This window comes from Apus apus, chromosome 3 (assembly GCF_020740795.1).
Source record: "Apus apus isolate bApuApu2 chromosome 3, bApuApu2.pri.cur, whole genome shotgun sequence".
Lineage (NCBI taxonomy): Eukaryota > Metazoa > Chordata > Aves > Apodiformes > Apodidae > Apus > Apus apus.
In genome coordinates this window covers 3,670,927-3,697,321 of record NC_067284.1, presented here as the reverse complement: position 1 = coordinate 3,697,321, position 26,395 = coordinate 3,670,927, and the positions used below count along the sequence as shown (strand labels likewise).

The window sequence follows — 26,395 nt, the reverse complement described above, 5'->3', positions numbered from 1 at the left end:
GTTACCAGGAAAGGACTGACTTGCAGGCAGAATAATGATTAGAAATACTTTATTTTTTACTAATTACATTGATCACTGTTTTTCCACGTGCGTGTCCTCTTTCCAGTTTCAGAAAGGCCTTTGGAACTTCAGAAAAAGAGAAGACTTCATCAATAACTGGTTGGATCTGCAGAATAAAGAAGTGTCACCGTATTAGGACTAAAATAGTGTCTTGCATTCACACTTCCAAACTGTATGAAGAAAGGGGGGGGAGTTCCTGTATTGTGTTTAGGGCAGAAGTTACCAAATCACAGAATCCTAGGGGTTGGGAGGGACCTGGAAGACCATCCAGTCCAACCCCCCTGCCAGAGCAGGATCACCCAGAGCACATCACACAGGAACGTGTCCAGGTGGGTCATGAAAGTCTCCAGAGAAGGAGACTCCAGAACCTCTCTGGGCAGCCTGTCCCAGGGCTCTGTCACTCTCACAGGAAAGAAGTTTTTTCTGATGTTTACGTGGAACCTCCTGTGCTCCAGTTTGCACCCATTGCCCCTTGTCCTATCACTGAACATCACTGAACAAAGCCTGGCTCTGTCCTCCTGACACTCACCCTTTACGTGTCTGTAACCATGGATGAGGTTGCCCCTCAGTCTCCTCTTCTCCAAGCTCAAGAGACCCAGCTCCCTCAGCCTTTCCTCATCAGGGAGATGTTCCACTCCCTTCAGCATCTTTGTGGCTCTGCCCTGGGCTCTCTCCAGCAGTTCCCTGTCCTTCTGGAACTGAGGGGGCCCAGAACTGGACACAATATTCCAGATGCAGTCACAAGCTGTTAAGGTTTTCCAGGGCACTCTCAGGAGAAAGCTGCTGATTTTTTTTGCCTGACTTTAGAAACATCTCTACTAGCTCAGTTGAGAGCCCTCACCTGGGTCTCTCAACAATAAAGTCACCATGCAAGGCTCCAAGTCCCTTTAAAATCTGACACTGTGGTTCAATTCTTTGTTGTCCACATCAATACACTGAGGAAAAGGAAGAACGTCGTTCCCCCCCCCTTCCTATTTCTCTACTGCTTTTCTTGTTAAGAATTTCCAAAAAAGTCAGATGTTTTCAAGATACCTCTGTGCAGCAGGACATGCCTCAGTGCCCTTCTGGAGACTTGGCCACAAATGAAGTACAAAAAAAAACAAAAAAAAACCAAAACAAACAAAAAAGTCCACATTTGTTGCTGAATCATTTAGATCCACTTGAAACCTCAGCCCTCCCCCCCCCTCCTGTGTTCCAGCAGGCACACATCATTAAGCCCAGCTTCCATCCACTGCTATGCTGGCATTAATTTTGTAGAGTAGCCCTCTGGACTGTCTCAGGCTCATTTCTAATCATGAAGGTGACACTGCCCCCATTATTAACTAAGGAGCCAGAAAACCCTACAAGCATTTTCTTTAGCTGTCACAGTGGGTTGACAGAGGCAGAAATCCCTTCTGCTTCTGAAAAATACTTGTCACTGCTGGTCCAAGGGAAGAGACTTCTCTGTCATCAAGGTCTGAGTCAACATTCCAAAGGCCAAAATAAGAGCTGTGTACAAAAGTACCTCCCCACCTGCCTACCCTGAGGTTGGTCTCTTACCATGGATCCCCTGACACCAGCCTGATGTGTGTTCCTGCACTGATGAACAGGCACTGAGGTGCTGAAGGGGCTGGAGCATCTGCCTGGGAGGAAAGGCTGGGAGAGCTGGGGCTGCTCAGCTGGAGAAAAGGAGGCTGAGGGGGGATCTGATCAGTGCTGGTCAATATCTCCAGGGGTGTCAGGAGGATGGGCCAGACTCTGCTCAGGGGTGTCCAGGGACAGGACAAAGGGCACAAACTGGAGCACAGGAGGTTGAACCTGGAGATGGGAAAACACTTCTTGACTCTGAGGGTGACAGAGCCCTGGGACAGGCTGCCCAGGGAGGCTGTGGAGTCTCCATCCCTGGAGACATTCCAGCCCCACCTGGACGTGTTCCTTTGGGATCTGCTCTAGGGGATCCTGCTCTGGCAGGGGTTGGACTGGGTGATCTCCAGAGGTCCCTTCCAAACTCACCACCCTGTGATTGTGTGAACTGATTCCAGTCCCCATACCACAGGAAAACACTAGCAGTAGATGGGTCTGCAGCCAACTCTTGCAGTGAAGAAGATCTGAAGGCACAAAGATCCAAACACCCTATTTACTCTGCTAGAAAAAGATCCCTGATACTTGTGTCAGTAAAAAAAAACACCACCTCTTCAGGCTTTTCCCTCACAGTCACTAGCAGGCAGACCAGCTCTGGATTGAGTCCCTGCCCTCTCCTGGCAGGACATGCACCTCGCTGAACAGAAAAGGCAGACACAGCAGCAAGGACACCAACAATCAGGCAGCATCAGAGCAGTGCTGTGTCTCAGAAGGCTTGCTTATGTTTCCCAGAGGCAAGGAGGCTGTATTCAGACATGCTGCTTGGGAGCTGAGGGTGCAGCTCTACCACAGAAAGGTTTTCATGTGCACACTTTCAACAAGCAGTGGCACTGACCACCCAGCACACTCCCCAGAAGGACAACAAATGCAATTATTAGTTGTCCATGCTCCTGTAGGTCCTTTTCTTAACTCTGTTTTCTCTTTATTCATACACTGTGCCTTACCTTGAAGCCCAGTCATTGCACTAAAATAACTGCTGGGTTTGCTTCTATGAGAACAGTAACCCAAGACAACAGTAATCTAACTATTACTCTGCAGTATCTCCTCATCCCGGCACTGGAGTTTCCTTTCTATTTTGTGAAGGCAAAGTTAACAGTAGTGTGAGATTTTATGTGGCAGAACAGTAGGAATAAGTGAACCCCTTCAAAAAAAAAAAAAAAGGCAGAATTAGTAACCAAATCATGATGAGAGTGACTGTGCAAATAAATCAATCCACCAAGTGCCTCAGACTTGCCATGATGCAGAGTACAAGGCTGGGTAATTTCAACCCCTTGTTCTGCCAGGACAATCTCTACACAAGCCTCTAGCAAAGAGCTCAGCAGAGGATCCACAAAGATACCATGTAACACCTGCTGCTCAACTAGGGACAAAATACGGGGCATGAATCATCAAGACAGAATCATGTTTGGTCAGCAGCCAGCAAGGCATGGAAATGCCATCTCGGGCATCAGCAAAGTCAGGGACATAGACCAAGGGCAGCAAAAACAGTGGGAGAGAGAGAGAGACAATGGCTTTGGGTCAACTGAGCGTCCCAGCAAACAGCAGCTGCTGTGACCGCCAGCAGGAGGAACGTGCTGCTGAGCAGCACTGGCTGTTTTGAGGAAGACCAACCCTTGTTTTCATAGCAGAAGCTTTGGGGGGCGGGGGGGGGGGGAAACAACGCAGTAACCTTGTTGAGCCAAGAACAAGTGCAGCACTTGTAACAAGTACTTATTGTTGATGGCAGTTACATACAAAGCTGTGCTGCAGTTAACAAAAAAACAAAGAATACAGCAAGTCAGCCTGGTGGAGTGTGGGCACAGGGGAGGGCAGGGGGGTGGGAGGAGGGGGAAGGTATCTGGGGGAGAAAGCAGAGCAGCAGCAGCAGGGATGTGAAGCACAAGGGCTTCCAGGGAAAGGCAGGAGGAGTTAAGTTTCTGACACGTGCAGCAACGGAGAGAAAATGAGCGAGACACTTCAGAGTCCTGCTGCCTGCAGCCGCTTGAGGGCTGCAGCCTGAAACCCCCACAGGAGGAGGGAGGGACGTTAAGTCCTCAGCCCCGGAGGGAAAGGTGACGGCGTCACCTGTGAAAAGGGGTGACACAGGGAACCAGAGGAAGCCCGAAGGCAGCCTCCCAGCTCCAAACACCACGTGCACATGCAGCCACCTCATCCTCACAGCCCCCCCTGCTGCATGGCTCCAGCCCCCAGCCCCATTTAAAGGCTGGCTGTAGGCAGCGCTGTAGAGAGCCGTGAATACTGAATTGATGACCCTGACAATCTAAAGCATTCAACATTTTATCTGTCTGGCTGGTCAGTCCCATTGTTTGACTAACCCTGAAAGGGCTGACCGTGTTGCAGCACAGTGATTCACTCAGCCTTTACCATAATCCACTGACTAAGATAAAATTTCTTCCTGTTGAACAGACAAACAAGCAGGGGAGCGTCGGCTGTTTGTTGAATGTGTGATAATAAATGGAGATTAACTGGATCATAAAAACACTGCCTATTTACAGCCACATATCAGTTCCTTGCCAGAGGACACCTATTTGTTCAGGGAAAAGGGATTAAGCTAAAGTCTGGGAGAGAAAGGATTACACACGCCCTCATTGAAATGTTTATCTGAAAACAGATTGGGCCTGAAAGGTATTTTCTTCCTCTTCATTCTCTCCCATGCAGGACATGCTATAGAAATGAATCTCAGGTCTCTTGAAATGAACTCATGTGTTTGGAAAAATCACAAGAGCAATTACTGCTGATGCTGCTGAAGGCTGTCCTACAGAGAGCAGAGAGAGGTGGCAGCCCAGCCAGCCCAGCTCTGACCACAGCAGTGACCAGGCAGCTGGAGCTGACTGGTCAGCAGGAACATGTTCCTGCTAGCAGCAGATTCAAGCCCACCCTTGGAGGTCCCTGTTTCTGTGGCAGGAAGGACACAGCTGCGTTTACTAGGAAGCATGAAGGGAATTGAAGGTGCTTTGACCCTCATAATTAGCGACAGGTCGCTCCAGTGAGTGTGGAGCTGCTTCCAGCCGCTGGAGGGAGAGCTGGAGCCTTGAAATCCTCAGCAGAGGCACCAACAGGCCCCGAGGCCCTCAGAGCAAGGCTGGTTAAAGCAGGGAAGAACAGAAGGTCCCCTCGCTCCAAGGGCAGTGGCAGCCACTGGCTCTCCCCCCCCGGCTTTGCAGGGGATGGATGGGGTGTGGGAGCTAAACCTAGTTACCCTCCAGTACTTGGCTGTCATCTCATGGAAGAAATGCTGGTTTGGGACACTGCTCTTTTCTGTCATTCCTTCCCTTCAGCTGAGCATCCTCTCTGCTGTAACTCAAATTCCATGTTCTTTGAGTCTTAATCCCACCATTTCTAACAGCAGCACGCAGAACTCCTGAGTGTCACCTACAGTGATTAAAATCCTAGAAGACAAACCCCAGTTAAGGGGTATGGGTTGGGGTGTGGAAGAGGCTGAAAAATTCTCCACTTCATGAAGTGGCCCTGGTAGAAGAAGAGCTTTTACTGAAGGCAATGAAGGGCAGGAAGAACCTGAGACAAGCCCAGGACTGCAGCATGTGCCAGCCTGGCGTGAGCTGAAATCAGCAGAAAGGAGGAAGATCCTGGGTTGAGCTGCCTCCTGAACCATGCTGAGAAACTACGGAAGAAAGGAAGGAGCAATTGTCTCCTGGAATCCCCTTGGCAGCCACGTTCATGGTGGTTGTCCTAATATTTATGCTGGTAATTAAAGCACTCTGGGGCAATGCTACCACAGAATTAAAACAGAAAAAAAGTTAGTATGGTTACATATATATGAGTATATACATGCTCATATATGAAAGAAAATTATATATTTTATATATATTGGAAAAATAATCCTGCATGGCCTGCATCTCCCCAGGTCTCAACAAATTAACCTCACACCAGACAAGAGATGTCTTGTTGACCCCCCAGGTCATCCCTGTGCGGGACATCATTCCCTCCTGTACTAGGGGACCAGAGCTCAGAACACTGGGACTGACTTGCTACAGAACATGCAATTACATCAGGTTGAGGCAACACATTTGATGAAATACCTGGTATATGACACAATTTTTCCAGACCTCATTGTGGTTTATGTGACTTTACATATTCAAACCCTATCTCTCCACAGGCTGCAAAATTTCCATCAGTCTCCTTCACAGACACTTTCTGATGCAATCACACAGCACCTTCATAAAGAGCAAAAGCAAACTACCACGTCCTGGATGAAGAGAAGGAAATGTGTTTTAATAAAAATCAGAGTGGGTTTTTTTTGTGTGCCCATGACAAAATGCAGACAGAGGTTCCTTTTGGAAGAGAAAGGACTGAACAGAGCTTCTGGCAACCCCTCCTTGATCAGCATCTCTGGGCTCTAGCTAACCAACCTAGCAAGCAACAAGAACACACAAAATTTAAAATAATTAAAAGTGCAAGCTTTGCAACATAGCATGGATAAAGATGGTCATTGGAACGAGTGAGAGTGACTAAAGAGAGTGTGGAGAAGGACTGATCTCTAGTCAATTCAGACATATAAGTACAGTATCACTACCCTAGTCCTTTTTCAGACAGGGAGAGTAAAGCAGGCACCACCCAAGTTCAAGTCACCTTAAGATACCTCAGCACAGGCATAAAGACAGGCTGGAATCACTGCAGAGGAGGCCACATCTAGAGATGCCAGATGTGTAGAACATTCAAGGCCTCAATATGTTACATTAGCTGTTTGATATTCACACAGATGAGAGAAACCTGCAACCACTGTGCAGCCAGGGCCAGGGAAAAAGTTATGTGCAGGACTGTAACAGAATGAGCTGGAAGCAAACCAGTGCACACAGGTTAGGATACAGAGTCAAGAAGCTGTCACAACCTATGCCACCAGGAGGGATGCAGGCCATCTTAAATCATGGCCACCCAAACCACTCAAAAGCCAAGTAATGTCAAGGTAGATCACCACATCCATTTTTTACTTATTTCCTCAATAGCAAAGACCAGCAATAGAAAACAATTGAACTCCATGTTAACAGGGTATGTCAAAGTCACTACAGGTGGCTAAAGGGCATTAGCTCTCACTAGAAGATAGAGAAATTGTGGTAGCAAAAGTTATGTGATGTGTACAGAATTGCAGAGGAAGCAGCAAGGCCAAAGGACAGTCAGCACCTCCAAACCACAGCATCAGGTGCTAAGTCCAAAGCATCCAGTGTCTTCAGCAAAATGTATAACCAACACTACACACAAATTACATTAATAGAGACATGCAATTGTTTTTCTGGTGTGTGCCTGTGCCAGCAACACTGAGAGGATCTGTTCATCTCGTGATCAGAGACCCTGCTTGTCCTTCAGCCTTCCTCTGCTAAATCAACTTTCCCTCATCAGCCCATCTGATGCAACTCAGCTCTGAAGGAAAGAGTATCAAACCACCAGAAATACTGCAGACAAACACCTGCACTGCATTTAAATGGGACTGAATTAAAGTGAAAATCTCAAATTTCTGAAAGGCTGCACATCAACCCACATCCTCTCGTGGTCCAGCAGGAAGGTACAACATCCTCAATGCTCCCCCTTGCCACACCAAGGTGTCTTTTGAGGCTGCCTTCCTCCATCAGGCTTTATAAAAGGCAAAGTAAGTGTTCAGTTACAAGTTAGAGGCTTTATACAAACTTAAGTAGTTACATGGGTTTGATGTATTTGTACCAAGGACTAAATGGCACATCCTGAGACAGGAGGAAAAAGTGAAGCAAGCAGCAAAATCAAAGGCTGTGAAGGTTAAATCCACAACACTGGCCACAAATGCACCAAACTAACTCCTGACAAGCCTTTCAGTGATGCTGCTTCAGCAAACACTGTGCCAGCAGATCTGTGTCCTAAACTAAAGGCTCTGTTGGTTTCAGTTGTCTTTGGATAAGAACCTTTTCATTCACCAGGAACCTTCTGTCGTGGAAATGGATCCCCAGCTTCTGACATGCACTTCATCCACTCAGTTGGTGGAGCCCATGATAAGCCAGTCTTTACTGGCTCATAATTAACTGGTGGAGTTCAACCCACAAGAGAGAGTTCCCAGCAGTTTAGGAAGCAGCCAGTATCTCTACAATTTGACAAGGAAATGCTCGATTTACTCTGTGCCCACTACTGTTGCAGCAACCTCCCAGCCCCTCAGTCTCACAAGTCTCAGCTGCAGGGCAGAGAAGAGCTCATAAAGCTGAAAATGGCTTTTTACAATCCCCAAAACTGAGCTGATGTGCAGGTAAATTACAAAAGGAAAATTGTCCTCCTTCCTTGCACTACCAGGTCATCAAGTCCTCTCTTCTCCTCCCCATTAAAAAGGGCTCAATTCAAAGAACTCATCCTCATAGCTGACGTTTTGCAAATCATTATTCCTGGCTGCAAAGATCACCCATGTGAAAACCAAGCATCTCTAAGCAACGTGCCCTTTTTGCTTGTTCTCCTTCCACTGAAGGATTGAGAATCCTTTTTCTTTGGCAAAGGAAGATGACAAACTCATCAGAACTAAAAATCTGTGTTGGTGAAAAGAGACTAAGAGGAAAAAAAACCTGACAAATGGTTATGATCTGTGACTGCTTCAGGGCTTTGCTCTTCAAAGCTTCACTGACTCTAACATCAGCTCTGTGAACTATCAGCTCTAAAATTTCTTTTATTTAAATCCCTCCTCATGATTGCTACTTTCCTGAAAGAGGTTTCTCCCTTTCAGGAGCTCTCCATTTGCTCTCCTATTCACACTTCATACCATCTCAAAATTGAGAGGTGTCTGACAGAAAAGATGATCCACTGAAATTTCCAAATAAATAAATCTGCATGAATCAGAGCTGTATTCACTCAAAAGTCAGAAGTCCAACTACCTGAGTTTACTTTGCTGGCTTCCCCAAGTCTTCTTGCTACACTTTTACTACTTTGTGGGGCTTTTTTTGGTATTTTTAAATGCCATTTATTCTTTCCTATTCAAAGATAAAGGTTTCTTTTCCCTTAGTTCTGGGAAACCATGGTACACTTCACTTCCTCCAGTAATTCTCTCCTGCCTTTTTTCCAAACACCTGCTCTTCTGCACAGATAATCTGTCCATTTAAGAGAACTCTTGTGTCTAGACAATAAAGATAATTAACGTCTGCCTAAATGAAACACATCTGGGTCTCATAAAATACTGATGATAGAAGAGGTGTTTACAAGATTTTACAGAACAGAGTAAAATGGAGCTAGAAAAATGATTATGCAGATAAACAGTCTGACATTATGACCTGTTTTTGCACAGAGGATCAAAGACCAAGCAAACATCTCTGCTCTCAAGATCATCTTACAACAGAAAGTACATCAGGAGATTCATATATGGATGAGGTACCTTTTAAATGGCATCAAAATTCACCTGTCCAGATTATAAGGCAGGGAACACTGATTAAGCTCTATCTCTATTGCATAAACAGGTGGCTCCCAGGAGGCTTTCATGAGCATATTCTGCATTTGTTTTGCATACAAGGCAGGAGCACAACACAAAACAAGTTGTGAGTGGCTAAGAATCAGGCCAAATGGTAAGAACAAAGACAAAGGCATTTCTGTTTCTTAGATAATTGAGTAGTGTGAGAGGATGCAATCACAGTATGAGAAGCACCTTCTTTCTAGACCATGGGATGGTGTTACAGCACTGGACAGAATGCAGAGTGGTGCAAAGCCAGGAACACACTTCCCCACAGCTTATTTGCTGCTGCAGCCTCTGCCTATGAGCAGGTAACTTTTTAGGAAACACAGACAGTGACAACACTGGTCATGACAGAGGAACAGAAGTGGCTGAATTTAGGAAGATTTTATTCTGATCCCCAGCACTGAGGTGGCAAATGGAAGCAAACAGGCCTTAAGTACAACAGCAACTTATTTATGTGACTCTAACTCTGGACCATAATGCACAGCAAAAAAGGAGATCAAGACTCAAACTTTGAGAGATTTAAATGTTACTAATATGCACAAATTTTGAGCACAAGATGGCCTGGCAGTTTACATACTGGCATTACCAGCAGTCACAGCAGAGCTTACTCTTCTGCTTAGGAACCACACAGAAAGATCAACAGCAGTTGCCCATATTCTCTGCTCTGGGAATCTTGGCAACATGAAATTATCCAAAAGGGGACACTGCCAAGGACCTACAGCACCACACAGTCCAACAAGCAGGCACTCAATTGCTCACTCTCACATTTTGTAACAAGCTCATAAATCTGAAAAGATCAAAAAAGCAGTAATCTCTCTACTTTTCTATCCCCCAAGTTCACTAAGAGCTTCCCCAAAAGCTTCCGAACACTCACAATATTCCCCGTGGCCCTGCTGAACTAGCACAAACATTATACTCTGAAGCACTGAAATAATGAAACACAAGATTCTTGTCATCACTCTGCCAATTGTCTATGACCTGCAATAACCTGAACAGTTCTGTGCACATGATGGGCAGGACTCCTGATCATCCATGCTAAGCAATTTTGCATATGCAGATACACACAGATGAGGCCTCTTATAAGGTATCCTTTTCAACACCAGAGTTCCTGCTAAATTATTCCTACTGGCAAAAATAAACAAGTTGCTGACATTCTTTCCTCATAACTTAATAAGCTTTGTGTTTTTAAAAGCAGGTAGGGTGGAGATGGAGAAGGCAGAACAGACTTAAGGATTACAAACTCCCAAATTTCAGGCAAAAGGCAGAAGTCAGAAACCAGAGGAAGCAAATTCTTGACTAGTTTTCCTCACTGTGACTCTTGTAACGTTTTATTCCCTTATTGTGAACTAAACCATTTTTTGAGTCACAAATGGCCAACCTTTACTGACCTACCTTTCCAGAATCAACAAGTTCTGCTATTTCATCCAAACTTGGGCCACTTGGCATAAAAAACGCCCACCGATAATGGACTCCTTTCAAGAGATGCTGCAAGGAAAGGCACAAGTATGTTAAAAAAAATGCAACTACAATTAATGACAGAAGCACTAGAGAGTAACTTAAGGAAAAGACATGGAAATTATATGCCAGTGTCTGAAAAAAAAAAAAAAATAGTCACCTAAGCACGTGGATTAAATGTACAGACAGGGATGTTGTGTTACCACAATAGGATCAGGGTGAATTTTGTGTCCAATTGCACAAGTCAGCTGGCTGAGAAAAACAACCACCTTGTCTCTGCAGCTAGAAACAGCAGCATTTGTTATGCAAGAGAGAAATGAGGCTGGACCTTTATACACATTCACAAAGGGGGTGAAATTAACCCAGCAACTTGACATTTAGAACCTTCACCTCAGTGTCACTGATGCAATGTCCCACCGTCACATCTGCCCCAGTCGCCATCGTCTGTTGGCAGATGGCAGCTCAGATGGAAAGCATTTTGGGAAGGTCTCACAAGCACAAGTCAAGAACACCTCTCCTCTGAGTAAGTCACTGCATCAGAGCCATCATCTGCCAAAGGGAGATGATATTTGGCACCTGGCATACCATGCTCCTCATCACAGAAATACACACACAGAGAAATAATATCACATTATTTCCTCCCAGCCTTTTCGTTTTGTTTTTTTGAGCTTTTCCTTTGAAAGTATTGGTGCAGGACTTCAAATCTTATTTAACCAGGCCAGCCCAGGAATACCATAGCAACTGCTTGAAAAGCATTTGTTTGGAAAGCCAGTACACGTTAGAAGAAAGTTCTAAAAAGCCTCACTGATCTGGCCACTGGCAGAACATTTTAAGATCCACTTACAAAAATAAGAAGAATCAGTATCACCATCCAGACACATGAACATGAAAGAGATAAAAGACTTTCTAGCCCCCCTCAGCCCCTTTTGTTACTCTCTGGTGCTGGAAGAGGATGAAGAGAATCAGTCATGGAACAATGTTTTGAGAGAAAGCCTGACCAGCCTAAAGCAAGTAGCAAAACTACCCCTCAGTTGAATGAGGCAGGGGTTTGCTGGTTCCTATGAAGCCTTGGCTGCCAGCAGGACTCACTGGGAGGCCATATGGAAAAGGCCACAGGCAAAAGCACAATAAGGAACCAGAACTTCAAAGCACTCCAAACTACCACATATACCCACCAGCACCACCCCAATGCATTTTTCTTTCAGTGCAAGAAAGACAGAAAGAACAAAAATGAAGTCTACTTGATGATTTATGAGGAAAATACAACAGATGCCTCTACATGAGCCACATGACCAGTATCCAAGCCACCAGAATAACATGTAATATGAAAGGACTTTGCCAAATACCTTTACAGTTTTGGAACCAACAGTGACTCCTGTTTGTAACATCCCATCAGCCACTCCAAGTTTGTCCATATTGATCAGAAAAGGTGTCACCAAGGTAACATATGTTGCTCCTGACCATTTCTTCAGGAGATCTAGAGCCCACTTCTCCGTCGATCCACCAACATTATCCAGGATGAAATCAAATCTGCAGACATGTGAAGACCAGGTTTAAAATCACAATACAGGAAAAATAGTGTTATCGCAATTAAGCTAGTTATATCAGAATTTAGCTAAAGTTTACACTTTTACATGCTACTTCAGTGCAATAAAATAATTTGCCTGCAAGAGAGTGGCAAGAAAGTCTTGAGACTTCAGGTAAATCCCAGTTTTACTGTACAATGGGATTTAAATTTGCAGGTTATTACCCATTCATTACACAGCAGACACCAGCTATTTAGGCAACTTCAACTGCATTTAAACTGCAAAAAGCAAACTCTTAGATGGACAACAACATTTTCTACTTGCTTAGAGCCTTCTACAGCTCTTTCTCTTCAGCCCTCCCACTGACACCACTGGAACAGTCTTGAGGTCTGGTCCTAGCACTGAACAATACAGCACGTGCATGTAAAAACTAGTTTGGATTCACACCCTGACTGGGAACGTCTCCTGGACATGCTGCAATCATGTAAAAGTCAGTTCCAGTGGCCAAAGTTACATACATAAAATTACTAACCCTTATCTCCTCACATCTTTTCTGTGACCCAATTCTCAGCTTCCCTTCTACAAGTCTTTTTTGCCCTCCTTATTTGTTCTGGGGCCATTTGGCCTCTATTGACAGCTCTCTTCTTCACATCCACCCTAACAATGCCAAGGGTCTAAAAACCTTCCCCTCATGGAAATGAGGACATGCAGCTTCTGGCAATGAGCCACAGTTCCAAGTATTCCTTCTCATTATTCCAGGAGGTGAGCCTGTAAAAGCTGAACAGGGCAACAGGGAGCTATGCACCTATCCTACTGGATGCACAGCTCCTTCTCATTTTCAGCTGTAAATTTCCAGCCACCTTCAGGTTGCAATAGATAAGTGTATCTACACACATCTAACCCTAATCATCTAGCAAATAAGAAGGAAAATGCTTTATGCAAATTATATAGAAAAGTTCTCATCTCTGGAAAGACACTTCCTGCCTCTCTTCCAAGGATGGGATTTCATGTTAAAGTTCATTCAACCCAACAGTTGGATGCCAGCAAGAGAAATTGTGACAATCACAACAGAGTTAAAGGGTACATGCTTTCTTAGCACAGTTATCAGTAAGATTCTTTCACAGATTGAAAAGCTTGTTTCCCCTCCCAGAAAGTTAACTCAATCTAGCTAAAAAAGAGCAGTGTAAATACCATGGCCAAATGCAAGTCACTAAGTTGCAACAGATGGAAAGATTACAAAAGCAAAAAAGACTTCAGAGCTAGAACAGAAAAACCCAACCAAGCTAGTTTAAACGTAACTGCTGTGACAAGGTAAGTGTGATGTTTATCAGAGGGCAGCCACACCCAGTGCCACAGAAGAGAATTACTCCCAGCTGAGCTGCACAGTGGCTGAAGACCTTCAGGCAAAGCCCTATGTCTGCCTCATGACATACTTCTTCCCTCTAGAAGATCAATTTTATTGTATTTCTGAGACTTATTTTAATTTATTCGTGCTTTGTAAATGCTCCAAGATCCTTGGTTGGAAGCTGACAAAACTGTTCAAATCACAGCCATTGAAGGGAAGCATGTGAAAGTGAGCTTGCCTGCACAAGCCCCATTCATTGGCTTAGTCTCACAATGGAATCTGTGCTTGGGATATTCACTTGGCACACTGCACTCAAAAAGGGCTGGGATGAATTTGCTTTACACAGTAACGTTTTAGATCTGGGAGAAACAAAAGCAAAACAAAAACAGAAAAAAACCACACACACAAAAAAAACCAAACCAAAACAAACAAAAGAGGAAGTTGTGATAGGTTGGAGTCAAGCAACCCACCAGCACAAGGTCTGACCACCAACTCCTTCATCTCAGTTATTAAGCAACACGGACACGTACAGGGGTAAAGTTTTAAGTTGCTCTTCCAGATTTCCAGATTTGTAATCAATCACATCATCTGCTCCGAGCTTTTTCACCAGTGTGCTGGCATCATGAGAACAAACTGCTGTCACGTGAGCACCCCAGGCCTTCACCAGCTGCAAACAAGTGGTAAAAAAACAAGAAAAAAAAAGTTCAAAGTTTAAAATCTAGTCAAATGTTAAAAACAACTCAGAAAGCCCAAGTGTCTTTATATTTATATAACTAAAGAGCAGCTTTAGTAGGGAGCAGGGAGACTGTGTTCCAAGACTCCAAGATAACTTGTCACACATCCCACAGGCAAATAATGGTTGGAATTTATCAATATTTAAGGAGGTTCTGGGAAGGGGGGATGGGGTGTGGAGGAAAGAAGGTGTTTTTTTTAAAGCCACTTACAGATATTAGGTCTCAAGATAAATAAGGCTTCAAACCTCAGTTTGCCATCTGAATCTGCCAATTGAATGTATACCAATCTACAAATCTGTCACCAGATCAACCACTGAATATTTTAAAATATTTTAAATTAAAATATGTTGTATTCCCACTTGCTCAGTAAGTATTTAATATATCTATCTCCCTGTAAATAGCTTAAATTCTGAGAAAAAGAAGGAAGTCACCTCTGATTCACCACAGGGAGGATGTCAGGTTATTTTCTATTTCAAAAGCAACGCATTTGAGCTAGTTATTTGTCTCTTTTGCAATCTCATTTCTCATTCACAGTAATCTTTTTGCATTTATTCTGTATTAATTAATGTAGTTTACTCAGGGTTAATCAGGTATAAATCACAACTAGTCAGTGGCTGCTCAGCCTTTCATCCTGATCTAATTTAGCCTCCTGCTTTATCATGGATCAAGCAAATATCATATCACTAAAAATTATCCATAAGCCTCTTTAAAACCACTATGTTTATGGTCTAGCAGGATGGAAGACAGTGATGCCATTACCCAGCTTCTGTATTATTCTCATATTCTCAAGAGAAAGCTATTTCAGCAGGAGACGACACAGATTAGAATGTGAAAAAGAGGATGTTCCACAATTAGTGGATCAATAAACGAGTGTGTTGACTCTTCAAAGCTCAGAGCTACTGGAATGAAGACAGACAAGGGGGCAGCAGGACAAGGACAGTGAGGGACAGTTAATCTGAACAGTGTGCTTACATACACTGCACATAAAAGCCTGGTGCCTCTCGTATCATTTGGCCACCTACAATAATTACAGTAGATGATACTTTCTCCATCAGTTTTTTTACTCATTCATCAAGTTCTTTTCATCTTTATGGAGCAGAGCTGACTGAAAGACAATGAAGACAGGCTACATATTTCAAGTTACAACAATTAGCCATTTCCTGCACCCAAAATGTGATCTTTCATGACCAAAACTTAAGGTCCCCTCCAACTCAAACCATTCTATGATTCTATGAACCCCTTTCTTTGGAAGTACCTTCCTACTTTAAACTAATGCAATGTAACAAATGGAAAGGAATAAACCTGAAAATATTTCACTTTTGGAAATGTTAATCAGATCTGTCTGGCAGATCAATCAGTAGTTTGCTGTTTCACTATTCCTTCCCTCAATTCCCTTCCATTATTTTATATTGAATAGCTGGAAGATGGGGCTTGGAGCAACCTGGGCTGGTGGGAGGTGTCCCTGCCCATGCAGGGGGTTGGAACTGGATGATCCTGAAGGTCCCTTCCAACCCAACCCATTCCATGATTCCAAGATGCATCCTAGGTATGCTGGCTTCTATTACCTGTACAGCAAACGTACCAACTCCTCCTGAAGCTCCTAATATTAATACTCTGTAAGAGAAAATTAAAATATATTAAATAATTATTTAAATAAACTCTATGGTAACTATGTATTTTAATCCTTCTTATACATCTCTAACAGGAAATTATTGTAAGCAAAAGATTGTGTTTGTCATTCAATGTGACTTAGTAGTTAACTCTTCAGACAGCCAACAATGTGACTTAGTATTGCTGATCATCTTTCTTGTGCCAAGAGCACTTTCTCAGCACAACCAAAGAGGCTTCCTCAGATGTGCTTTCCACCAAATCCAGGCAGTGGAGCTGTCAGGCAGCAACATTTATCACCCAGAAAGCCTGTCTGTGTCCTCACTTTCCCAAATATAATTCCTTAGTTTGGGACAAAATCAGTTAAGAATCTGTCTCCCAGACTGCACTGTCATACCTCTTAATGAAAAAAATCTGATTCACCAACACTTTGAGCAAATTGGTGTGTTCTGAGAAAAAAAAGGAGTTCAGCATCCCATTATTTAGGGAGACAGGGAACCTCAGAATATATCAAATATAATTTTCCCCTAGTGTACAGTATTTATCTAAAAGAAAGACAAAAATACAAGGAAGTAGCTTCATCATGAACAAGTTTAAGTTCTGTTAAATTAAGGTTATTTGCCTTTCCCTTCAGAAAAAGGCAGGACATCTCAACAAGACCTTGGAAATGCCAGGTTGTGAAAACTGGCACGCGAGCAAGAAAATTAAACAAACAAACCAACCCTAAATATGCTACCCTAAATTTCATAAAAATTAATGCAGGTTTAATTGTGTGAGAAACTTACTGCCAGGAGCCTAGTCCCTGTTTGAAAATTTCATCCAGATACCTTATGAAATATCTAAACTTCATGAAGTGAATTAGTAAGAAAGCCTTGCAGCTGAAGTCACAAACAGTGCCTGGACTCTGGATTCATTTGCTAAGTCCAGGACAAAATGAAGATCCAAGATGAAGTCTTGGCATAGAGTTGGGGAACATCATGTTTCTCAGAACTTCTCTTTGCCAGAAAAACTTCAGTATCTTCAGAAGCTGGAGATGTTCCCACTTTAAATCTCACTGTGCTGGATGTTGAGGGAAACTGCTTTTTGCAGTGCAGATTTGTACCATCCAGTCTGGAGTCTCAGCTTACAAAAATTCTTTGAAGTAACTTAAGAGCCTTGGCTTTGGTCACAGTATCCATTTTAAAATGCTTCTTCTTTTGTAACTGATCAGATTCTGTTCCCTCCTATTTCACTGATCCAAGCTGCAAAATTGAGATTAAGAATTTGAAACCACAGTGCCTGCAGCTCATAAATCTGCCAAAAAGTACTTATCCTCAGACCCATGCTTCTAACGACGGATGCCTGAAGGAACATTCATATTTAGGTTTTATTCTACTTGAAAAGGCTCAGGGATTCTGCACTCAAGATACTGGGCTAAGCCAATCTCTATCCTCAAAAAGGACAGTCACAATTAAATCCTTTCCAGACAATGTTGCCAAACTGCTTTTCCAATTTTACTCCTTGCTTAAAGGCATTTCTTCACTACCAATTTTGGAGACAGCCATCATTCTAAAATGTACGTTTTGCTCAAGGACTTAGGTAATATTTTTAGTTTTGGAGAGCTGCTTGGCAAGGGCTTTTTTTTTAATCTTCCCCTTCAGTAAAGTCCTTGAGATTCTTCAGTAGAAATACTTTCCTGATTTGGTTTGCTCCTATGTTACGTGGGCTATTTTCTACCAAACCTTTTAATTATTAAAACTTCATGTACTGTGATATAAAAAAAAGCTTTTTGCGCCCGAAACAAACTATGTCTGCACAGCAGCCCCATGTCCACAGCTCAACAGATCAGCATTTTTACAGCACTGAGGACAGCAAGACACATTGTTTGGCACAACACAAGGAAGAGGGGAAGCATTTGGAGGTGCAGGACCTGTTAGGACAGTACTGAAGGCCCACAGATGGTGGAAAGTGCCAAAGGAGAGACAGGTTTTTTTGCCTTGCTTTGGAAAAACACAGCCAGGAGAAAACATATCAGAGAAACTACCTGTTTCACCACAAAGGTGAGCTCAGCAGTAAACTAACACATAAGCCTGGGCAGGAGGGAACAAACTAATTATTGGACCTGAAGACAGACTGAACAACCAGTTCTCTCAGAAGAACAAACCAAATGTTCATACCCCAGGCTGTGCTCTCTTCTGATAGAGGAATAAAACTCAAGCCACCATTTATCAAACCCCACACGAGGCTCTAGCAGTTCAAATGATCAGATAGTCAGCAGATCTCTCCAGATGAGCCTATCATAGGATTCTGAGTTCAGTCGTTCTCCCTGGGCCCTGCCTGCAACTATGGGGTGGTCAGAAATCAGCACTAGAAGGCCAGGACTTGTGTCAGCTGTGTCCCAGTGTCCTAAAAGACCCAGGGGGGGATGTGGGTGTTCAGATCAGGAATGAACATTTTTCCCAGATTTAAACAACTCACAATTTTCAGTGATTCACCTACATGCCAAAGAAAAAATATTATATTTATGGAATAAAGATATCCATTTATATATATATATATATGTACACATATATATGTGTACATATGTATATATGTGTATATGTACCCATACATGTGTGTGTATATATATATATAAAAAATTCCATTTGATTATGTAAAAAAAGTCCCTAAGAAGATTTATTCCCGTATCAAAAAGCATTTACCCTATCAAGAAGTGTTTTAACCTGCATTCACTTTGTACTTCTCAACACATAAAATTATGAAATAACACACAGATTGTGACAAAAAATGTCCTGGGGTATTATGAGCACTCAAATTTTCATTGTAACAGTATAAACCAGGAGTGTATGTTGACTAGCTTACAGTAACAAAATCCAGTGTCTCTCCCCAGCATACATAACACATGTAAAATATTGACTCTGTGCTTATACAAATAAGACCATTGTTTAATATTAATAATGAATATTAATTTAATAATTAATATTTAATATTAATGTGTTTTCAAGAACTTCTCAAATTGTCAGGTTTGTTTTTATCATGCTTTTTGTGAATACAGCAAGCAAGACATTTACCAGCTATTGTTAAATATTGTCAAATATCTCCTTTCTACTCAAGCAGGGCACTGGCCCATCGGAGGAGCTCTCCAAGTATTATCCACAGAGAACTTCAGAACAACAGAGTCCTTCTGAACAAGGACATTCACTTTTAGCTTGAGCAAGAATATTGACATAAATCATGGTGGTACAGGATCAAAGTTATGGAGAAATGACTGGGGTGATAGGGAAGCAGGAGACACAACAGGGAGTGTCAGCACACTTTAGGTAACTTGTGAAAACAAATGTTGTGGAAGTGTGTGCAGATGGAGCAGATACTCCTGTCAGGTCAGCACACAGTGGGATGCTGGGCTGTGAGTGTTTCTGGTTAGCCTACCCTTCCACCTCAAAGAGGGGAAAAAAACCAATACACACCAATAAAAAAAATCTGCTTCTAAGATGTCTTAACACTGCAATAAAGTACCGGTGTGACAACTTCAATCAAGGAATCCAGCTGCTCTTTCAAAATAAGACAAACTCTTGTGTGCACATACACCCTCCTACTAGCAAGTTACATACACCTACAGGAGATAAAAAGACCAAGATAAAATCACATAGAATCATAGAATCATAGAATCCTAGGGGTTGGAAGGGACCTCGAAAGATCATCTAGTGCAACCCCCCTGCCAGAGCAGGGTCACCTAGAGTACATCACACAGGAAGGCGTCCAGGTGGGTTTTGAATGTCTCCAGAGAAGGAGACTCCACAACCTCTCTGGGCAGCCTGTTCCAGTGCTCTGTCACTCTCACAGTAAAAATGTTTTTTCTGATATTCACCTTAAACCTCCTATGCTCCAATTTGTATCCATTACTCCTTGTCCTATCACTGGTCATCACTGAAAAAAGCTTAACTCCATCTTCTTGACACTCACCCTTTACGTATTTGTAAACGTTGATGAGGTCACCCCTCAGCCTCCTTTTCTCCAAACTAAAGAGACCCAGCTCCCTCTGCCTTTCCTCATAAGGGAGATGTTCCACTCCCTTAATCATCTTTGTGGCTCTGCGTTGGACTCTTTCCAGCAGTTCCCTGTCCTTCCTGAACTGAGGGGCCCAGAACTGGACACAATACTCCAGATGCAGCCTCACCAATGCAGAATAGAGGGGGAGGAGAACCTCTCTTGACCTACTAACCACACCCTTTCTAATGCACCCCAGGATGCCATTGGCCTTCTTAGCCACAAGGGCACATTGCTGGCTCATGGTCATCCTCCTGTCTACCATGACCCCCAGGTCCCTTTCTCCTACACTGCTCTCCAGCAGGTCAGCCCCCAACCTGTACTGGTGCATGGCGTTTTTCTTCCCCAAATGCAAAACTCTACACTTGCCCTTGTTGAACTTCATCAGGTTTTTCCCCGCCCAAGTCTCCAGCCTGTCTAGGTCTCTCTGAATGGCAGCACAGCCTTCTGGTGTGTCAGCCACTCCTCCCAGCTTGGTGTCATCAGCAAACTTGCTGAGGGTACATTCTGTACCCTCATCCAGGTCGTTGATGAAGATGTTGAACAACACCGGTCCCAGTACCGACCCCTGAGGGACGCCGCTAGTCACAGACCTCCAACTAGACTCTGCCCCATTGACTACAACTCTCTGACTTCTTCCTTTCAACCAGTTCTTGATCCACCTCACTGCCTGATCATCAAACCCATACTTGATCAACTTATCTACAAGGATGCTGTGGGAGACGGTAGGTAACTTCTTACCAAACACTTTACATTGGTTCAAGAAAATAAGAAACATAGTGTAAACACTTGTCTTTGGAAATCATTGCCTTGAGAGAGTAAAAGTTCATAAAATACAATTTTGCACAGCTCCTTCAATGCATTTATTGTATTTTCCTACAAGACATTTTTCAGGGGGAAAAAAGCTACCACCAGGTAAGTCATTCTCTGCTGTTCTTACAATTCAAAATTTCCAGATGGGAAACCTCGTAATTTTACAAGTACAGTAAAATGTTTTTGCTGACAGAGTAATTAAATATTTACTAGGAACATAAATGTTAAATGTAAAGACACGATATAAATGCAGTTTGAATTTCACTTCTAACAACCTAAACACTAACCTGGAGATTGGAGAGATGCTTGAAACAAGGCCACCCTATCAACATATTTTTAGGTGAATTCTATTTCCATGTGAAAGTTAAGACAGTAAAAAAGGTTTAAATACTGAAAATATGAAAAGGAAGGCATCATAGCTAGAATTTTATCACTAGCTGGAAGGTAATTTTGATGATGTCTCTGAAAATATTTTAAATTTTGCAATTTCATTTTTTCTTCAGAAAAAAACAACTACTTGATATTTTCATGATGAAAATTTACCATGACATAAAAAAACCACTCAGTCAATTATCTTCTAAAAATGTGGGTGAAGAATTACAATAAATCTGGTGTCCTTTGCAACATAATACCCAAGTCAAGAGGAGGTCAGGCATCTAGACTCCTGCTACCCAATAGTTACTTCATGACCTAAATTTTTGATGCAGCATAGTGATCTTAATGATCATTTCTCAATACCAGTATTTTTACTGGTTGCCCTTCTTTCCATTCTGCAAAATTTGTTATCTGTTTACACAAATATCCAATGGCCAAAATAACTGCCAGTTTCAATGATCAGGAGAAAAATGTATTTGCTCCAGTCTTTCAATGCATTTTTTCCTCTTCTGCCCTCCATCTGCCACTGTCAGATTAACAGGCTGATAAACAAAGCCAATCCTCCTATTTCATCTGGCTGTTCATCTTGCATGTTTTCCACTTCTACATTCCTGACCTCATCAAAGTTCTGGCCTAGAGGTCAAATGAGACCCAGTCATCTCCTCATTTTTTTCTAAAAACCTGGAAATCCGTGCTGTTCCACATGGCCCATGCATGCAGGAACTGAGGGAATCACATCTCTGTGGTTGAAAGGGCTTTTTGGGAGCTGCCAAAATAACTCAGAGAGAAGATACTGCACTTGGACAGCTGTCCCAGCAGGCAGAAAGGTGAAGCCCCTAGAAATACCATTCTTAAATTCTCCACATAGTCCTATGCATTAGCTATACATTGAACTACCTCTATATAGTCACAGAATCATAGAATGGTTTGGGTTGGAAGGGACCTTCAAGATCATCCAGTTCCAACCCCCTGCATGGGCAGGGACACCTCCCACCAGACCAGGTTGCTCCAAGCCCCATCCAACCTGCCCTTCAACACTGCCAGGGATGGGGCAGCCACAGCTTCCCTGGGCAACCTGGGCCAGGGTCTCCCCACCCTCACACTCCAGAATTTCCTCCTCATGTCTCACCTCAATCTCCCCTCCTCCAGTTTTCATCCATTCCCCCTTGTCCTCTCCCTCCCTGCCCTTGTCCCAAGCCCCTCCCCAGCTTTCCTGGAGCCCCTTCAGGCACTGGAAGGTGCTCCAAGGGCTCCCTGGAGCCTTCTCCAGGCTGAACACCCCAACTCTCTCAGCCCTCTGATCAGTTCTGTGGCCCTCCTCTGGCCCTCCTATCTCCAGGAGCTCCATGTCCTTCTTATGTTGGGGGCTCCAAAATTGGGCACAGTACTCCACGTGGGGGTCTCATGAGTGTCAAGTAAAGGGGGAGAATCACCTCCCTAGTGACCTAGTCACTAGATAATAAAGAGGAAGGAAGCAGCAAGTGACTAGGTACACTTCAGTTAGGGTTATCATCCAAGTCTCCCTCTAAAGAAGCCTCCCTAAGCACTTGAACCTGGCATCTTCAGGCCAGCTGGTCTTTGTGAATGCCACAGTGTAACAGTCTTTAACACTGCAGGACATGTCTTAGAAGCAGCTATCCAGCCTAACAATGGAACACCACATTTTAGCACCAGAACTATTCACTTACCTTTTCCCACCACAATTATTTCGGTTCAGTCCTCCAACTTGGTTAACTGCAGACCAGGCTGTGAGACCTACGTAAGGTAAGGAGGCAGCTTCTGTGTGACTGAGACACCTTGGCTTAAAAGACACCTGAAATAAAATCAACGGTATCCAAGTCACACAGCAGATCCTACATGACACTGAAATACTTCACTGAATTGCAGATCATGTATTCCACATTTTCAACTATCATCACAGCTTGCTTGAGCCTAAATCAACCCAAGCAACAAGAAATCAACAGTTATTTACACACCAAAGAACAAAAAAGCACCATTCTTTGCAGTTTTGGGGTTTTGTCTATTAGCCACATTTTGGAAGGTTTACCTCATTTCCACTAGCAACAACAAACTCTGACAGAGTGCCCTGTTTCCACGGGGGAATTGCTGCCCACACCTAAAACCAAACAGAAAACAACTCTCAGGTTTTGTGCCTTTACCCACGATTGTACCTACACAGAAGAGTTTTCTTCCTCAAAGAATTCTTTTTTCCAATCTGCAGAATGTCCCCACTGTTGCTGATCAGAAACCAGTTTAGCTTACTCTTTACACACAAAAAAACCACATCACAAGACTGGCTAATGAAGGCCTGCAGAGCTTTGTAAATAAATTGTACAATATTGTGTATATAATTTTTCAAAGACATCATTTTTTATCAAAAAACCCAAACTACTCCCATGTCAGAAAAGTCCAGATTGGAGGGGACAGGACAGGGAGCAATTAGAACTTGCTATATTAAAACTAGTAAAATGTGAAAGCAACTGGTGAAGATGAAAGCAAACAATACCAGTGTTTATGTGGGGACTCAAGAAGTGGTTCTTGGGTCATGCCAGAGTTCCTATGTTAAGTAAGTTACTCATAAAAAAACTCAGCTAATCCCTTCTTGTTAAAATTCCACTTTCAGTAAAAATGAAGCAGCACCTTGAGTGTGCACTTGTAAACGAATACATTCCTCTCCCGCTACCACTGAAATGGAACAAAAGTTAAAAAACAGAAGGGAAATTAACTTGCAGAAGAAAGTCTGGGAAAGACTGCTTCTCAGAGAAAAAAAAAAAGCACAGGGAAGAAAGAATCCTAGGAACTTACTGTCAGATAGAACTGATGCAGGGTGCAACATACAGTTTTCTTGAGAGGAAAATGAAAGCTGAACATTTCACGGTATATTTTAACTATACACTTTTTTTCAAAAAAAGAAAAAGGTTGGTGTTATCACCTCATCTCCAGGTTTGAAATAAGACACACTAAGTCCACATTCCATAACAACACCAGAGACATCTCGACCAAGGGTTAGAGGAAACTCAGTGTCCGCACTTTTGAGTTTCAGGGGATCCCGCTTCATATTTAAGGCAGTTGCCCCGTAACCACCTGCAAAAGATGAAATTCCCCATGACAAACTGTTCCCAGTGTTCATTTATTAACTGGACAACTCCAATTAGATAGCATTGTCTGTACCTAATGTGCCTCTTTTCATAGAATCACAGAATGGTTTGGGTTGGAAGGGACCTTCAAGATGATCTAGATCCAACCCCTGCATGGGCAGGGACACCTCCCACCAGCCCAGGTTGCTCCAAGCCCCATCCAACCTGCCCTTCAACACTGCCAGGGATGGGGCTTCCACAGCTTCCCTGGGCAACCTGGGCCAGGGTCTCACCACCCTCACAGGAAAGAATTTCCTCCTCATGTCTCACCTCAATCTCCCCTCCTCCAGTTTTCATCCATTCCCCCTTGTCCTCTCACTACAAGCCCTTGTAAAATTCTGTTACAACTTAAGCATGCAAAAAAAATCAAATCTGCAACATTTTATATTTTCACAGATTTTACAAATAAAGATCAAATCTCCTTCTGGCTTATTTGCCCATGAAATGACTCTCCATTATAAAAATATTTAGCATGTCATAACACTGTCAGAAATCCTAAGAACTCCACTGGAAATGCTCCATTTCCCAACATCATCGTTTAGCTACAAATCCAAAAGAACTCCAAGCTTTCCATTTGTCTTTTCAAGTAAAGTATTGTACATTGTAAAAAAAATATTAAGGCACATCTAAGATTAATAACCTGAAGTTCTATTCAGTAAGCAATAGCTAAACACTGCAAACTCTCAAACTTACCTAGTAACTCTGCTCAGCCTAAAATAAGTCTGCACTTGGGCATGTATGCTCCTTCAAGGGTTTGGACAAGTCTGCCCAGGTGTCTTATTATGCTAGGAAGTGTTTTAAAACTGAGCAAAACAGACATAAAAGCAGGCACCATGAAAGCAGGATGAAAATGTAACCTCTTCCAAACACTTTTACACTGACTCAAAAATATCAGCTGCAGTGGGTCAAGCGGGTCGTTCAACAGGAATCCTCAGCAAATCTCCCATAAACAAACCCACAACTATAAAAGGATTTTTAAAAATTCATTTATTAGAGACCCCAAACACAAATTACAGCTCTGCTGGTACACCTGCACGTGCCTCTGAATATGATTTGCTAAACAAGATCCCTTCTCAACATGAAATAGAAGGTCTTTTATTACTGCAACTTCCTTCTTGTATTCTGAACCTTGTAATCAAGGAAAAAAATCTGATTAAATGGGTCACAAAGACTTAGTAAGTCAAAGATGTAGATTTCCTGGACCAGATGAACATGGTGTACCAGAGCACACCAGGTACTCAGATGCCAATTCAGGATAAAGGAGCATGACAACAAACAACATGGTTTGGATTAGGTCACACGTGCTGACTTTGAGGTAACTTTGGCCTTCATCCCCATACACCTCAGAGAGATGGGAAAACCTGGGACCTTTCAGGGAGAACACTGCTCCTCGGAAGGACCATTCTCCTGATCAAGACAGTACCACCACCCCAACGGGTCCAGGGGAGATGGCCAAGAAACAAACCCCACATGGTGATGCTACTAACAGAAGGAACGTGCGAGTTGCAAACCTGCAGAGGACAGCAATTAGCCACTTCGATTAGAAGTTTACCCTGTCCCAACACAAGACACCTTCATCTTCAGAAAGGCAGTGGCTTTTTGTGCAAACAGAATCACAGGATGGTTTGGGTTGGAAGGGACCTTCAAGATGATCTAGATCCAACCCCCTGCATGGGCAGGGACACCTCCCACCAGCCCAGGCTGCTCCAAGCCCCATCCAACCTGCCCTTCAACACTGCCAGGGATGGGGCAGCCACAGCTTCCCTGGGCAACCTGGGCCAGGGTCTCACCACCCTCAGGGTGAGGATATTCCATAAGAACCCGACATAAGTCCAAAATGGGCAGCCTCCCAGGGAGGGGCCCCGCTGGGCACTGCCAGGCCGGTGACACTGTCCGAGGGAGGAGCCGCCATCCCAGCACACCCCGGCCAGGCCGCTGGGGCCCGGCACTTACTTCTCATGCTGAGGTCGATGGGGTTCAGGCTGGCGGCGTGCACCTTCAGGATGACCTCGTTCGGGAAGTGTATGACGGGGAACACCATGTCCCTGGTGAAGCGCAGCACCTCGTTGGGGCCGTACCGGTCGATCACCCAAGAGGGCATGGAGGACCGCGCCCGGGGAGAGGCGCGGAGGCCGCGGGAAGGCGGCGGGACCCCCAGCCCAGCCGGGACCCCCAGCCCAGCCGGGACCCCCAGCCCAGCCAGCGCCCGCCCTCCCGCCGCCCCCCGCCGCAGCATGGCCTGGGCCGGCGCCTCCGAGCTGCCCTCAGGCCGCGGCTCCCGGCGCTCC

At 43.7% G+C, this 26,395-nt stretch overlaps 1 protein-coding gene across 2 annotated transcripts; it reads right to left on the bottom strand.

Annotated features, from left to right (window-relative positions):
* Positions 1 to 32: 32 nt before the first annotated feature.
* Positions 33 to 26,343, bottom strand: RTN4IP1 (reticulon 4 interacting protein 1). 2 transcript variants are annotated; one of them, XR_007888850.1, is made up of 10 exons: positions 26,061 to 26,343; positions 23,903 to 24,054; positions 23,018 to 23,086; positions 22,659 to 22,783; positions 15,714 to 15,762; positions 13,945 to 14,081; positions 11,890 to 12,073; positions 10,481 to 10,573; positions 2,625 to 2,821; positions 33 to 166 (listed from the first exon to the last, which is right to left on the bottom strand). XR_007888850.1 is itself a non-coding variant. In XM_051613154.1 (9 exons), the coding sequence occupies exons 1-9, from the start codon at positions 26,341 to 26,343 to the stop codon at positions 50 to 52; spliced, it is 1,209 nt and encodes a 402-aa protein (XP_051469114.1). In that variant the 3' UTR covers positions 33 to 49. The 2 variants fall into 2 exon arrangements, 1 of the variants encoding a protein (XP_051469114.1); XM_051613154.1 differs by lacking the exon at positions 2,625 to 2,821.
* Between the last annotated feature and the right edge of the window lie 52 nt (positions 26,344 to 26,395).

Coding starts and splice junctions, on each gene's coding strand:
- RTN4IP1 (XM_051613154.1), bottom strand. CDS start 26,343: ATGCTGCGGCGGGGGGCGGCGGGAGGGCGGGCGCTGGCTGGGCTGGGG. Junction 24,055..26,060: donor CATCGACCTCAGCATGAGAA/GTAAGTGCCGGG, acceptor CATCTTTTGCAG/GTGGTTACGGGGCAACTGCC. Junction 10,574..11,889: donor TTGGTTCCAAAACTGTAAAG/GTATTTGGCAAA, acceptor CTTTCCTTGCAG/CATCTCTTGAAAGGAGTCCA.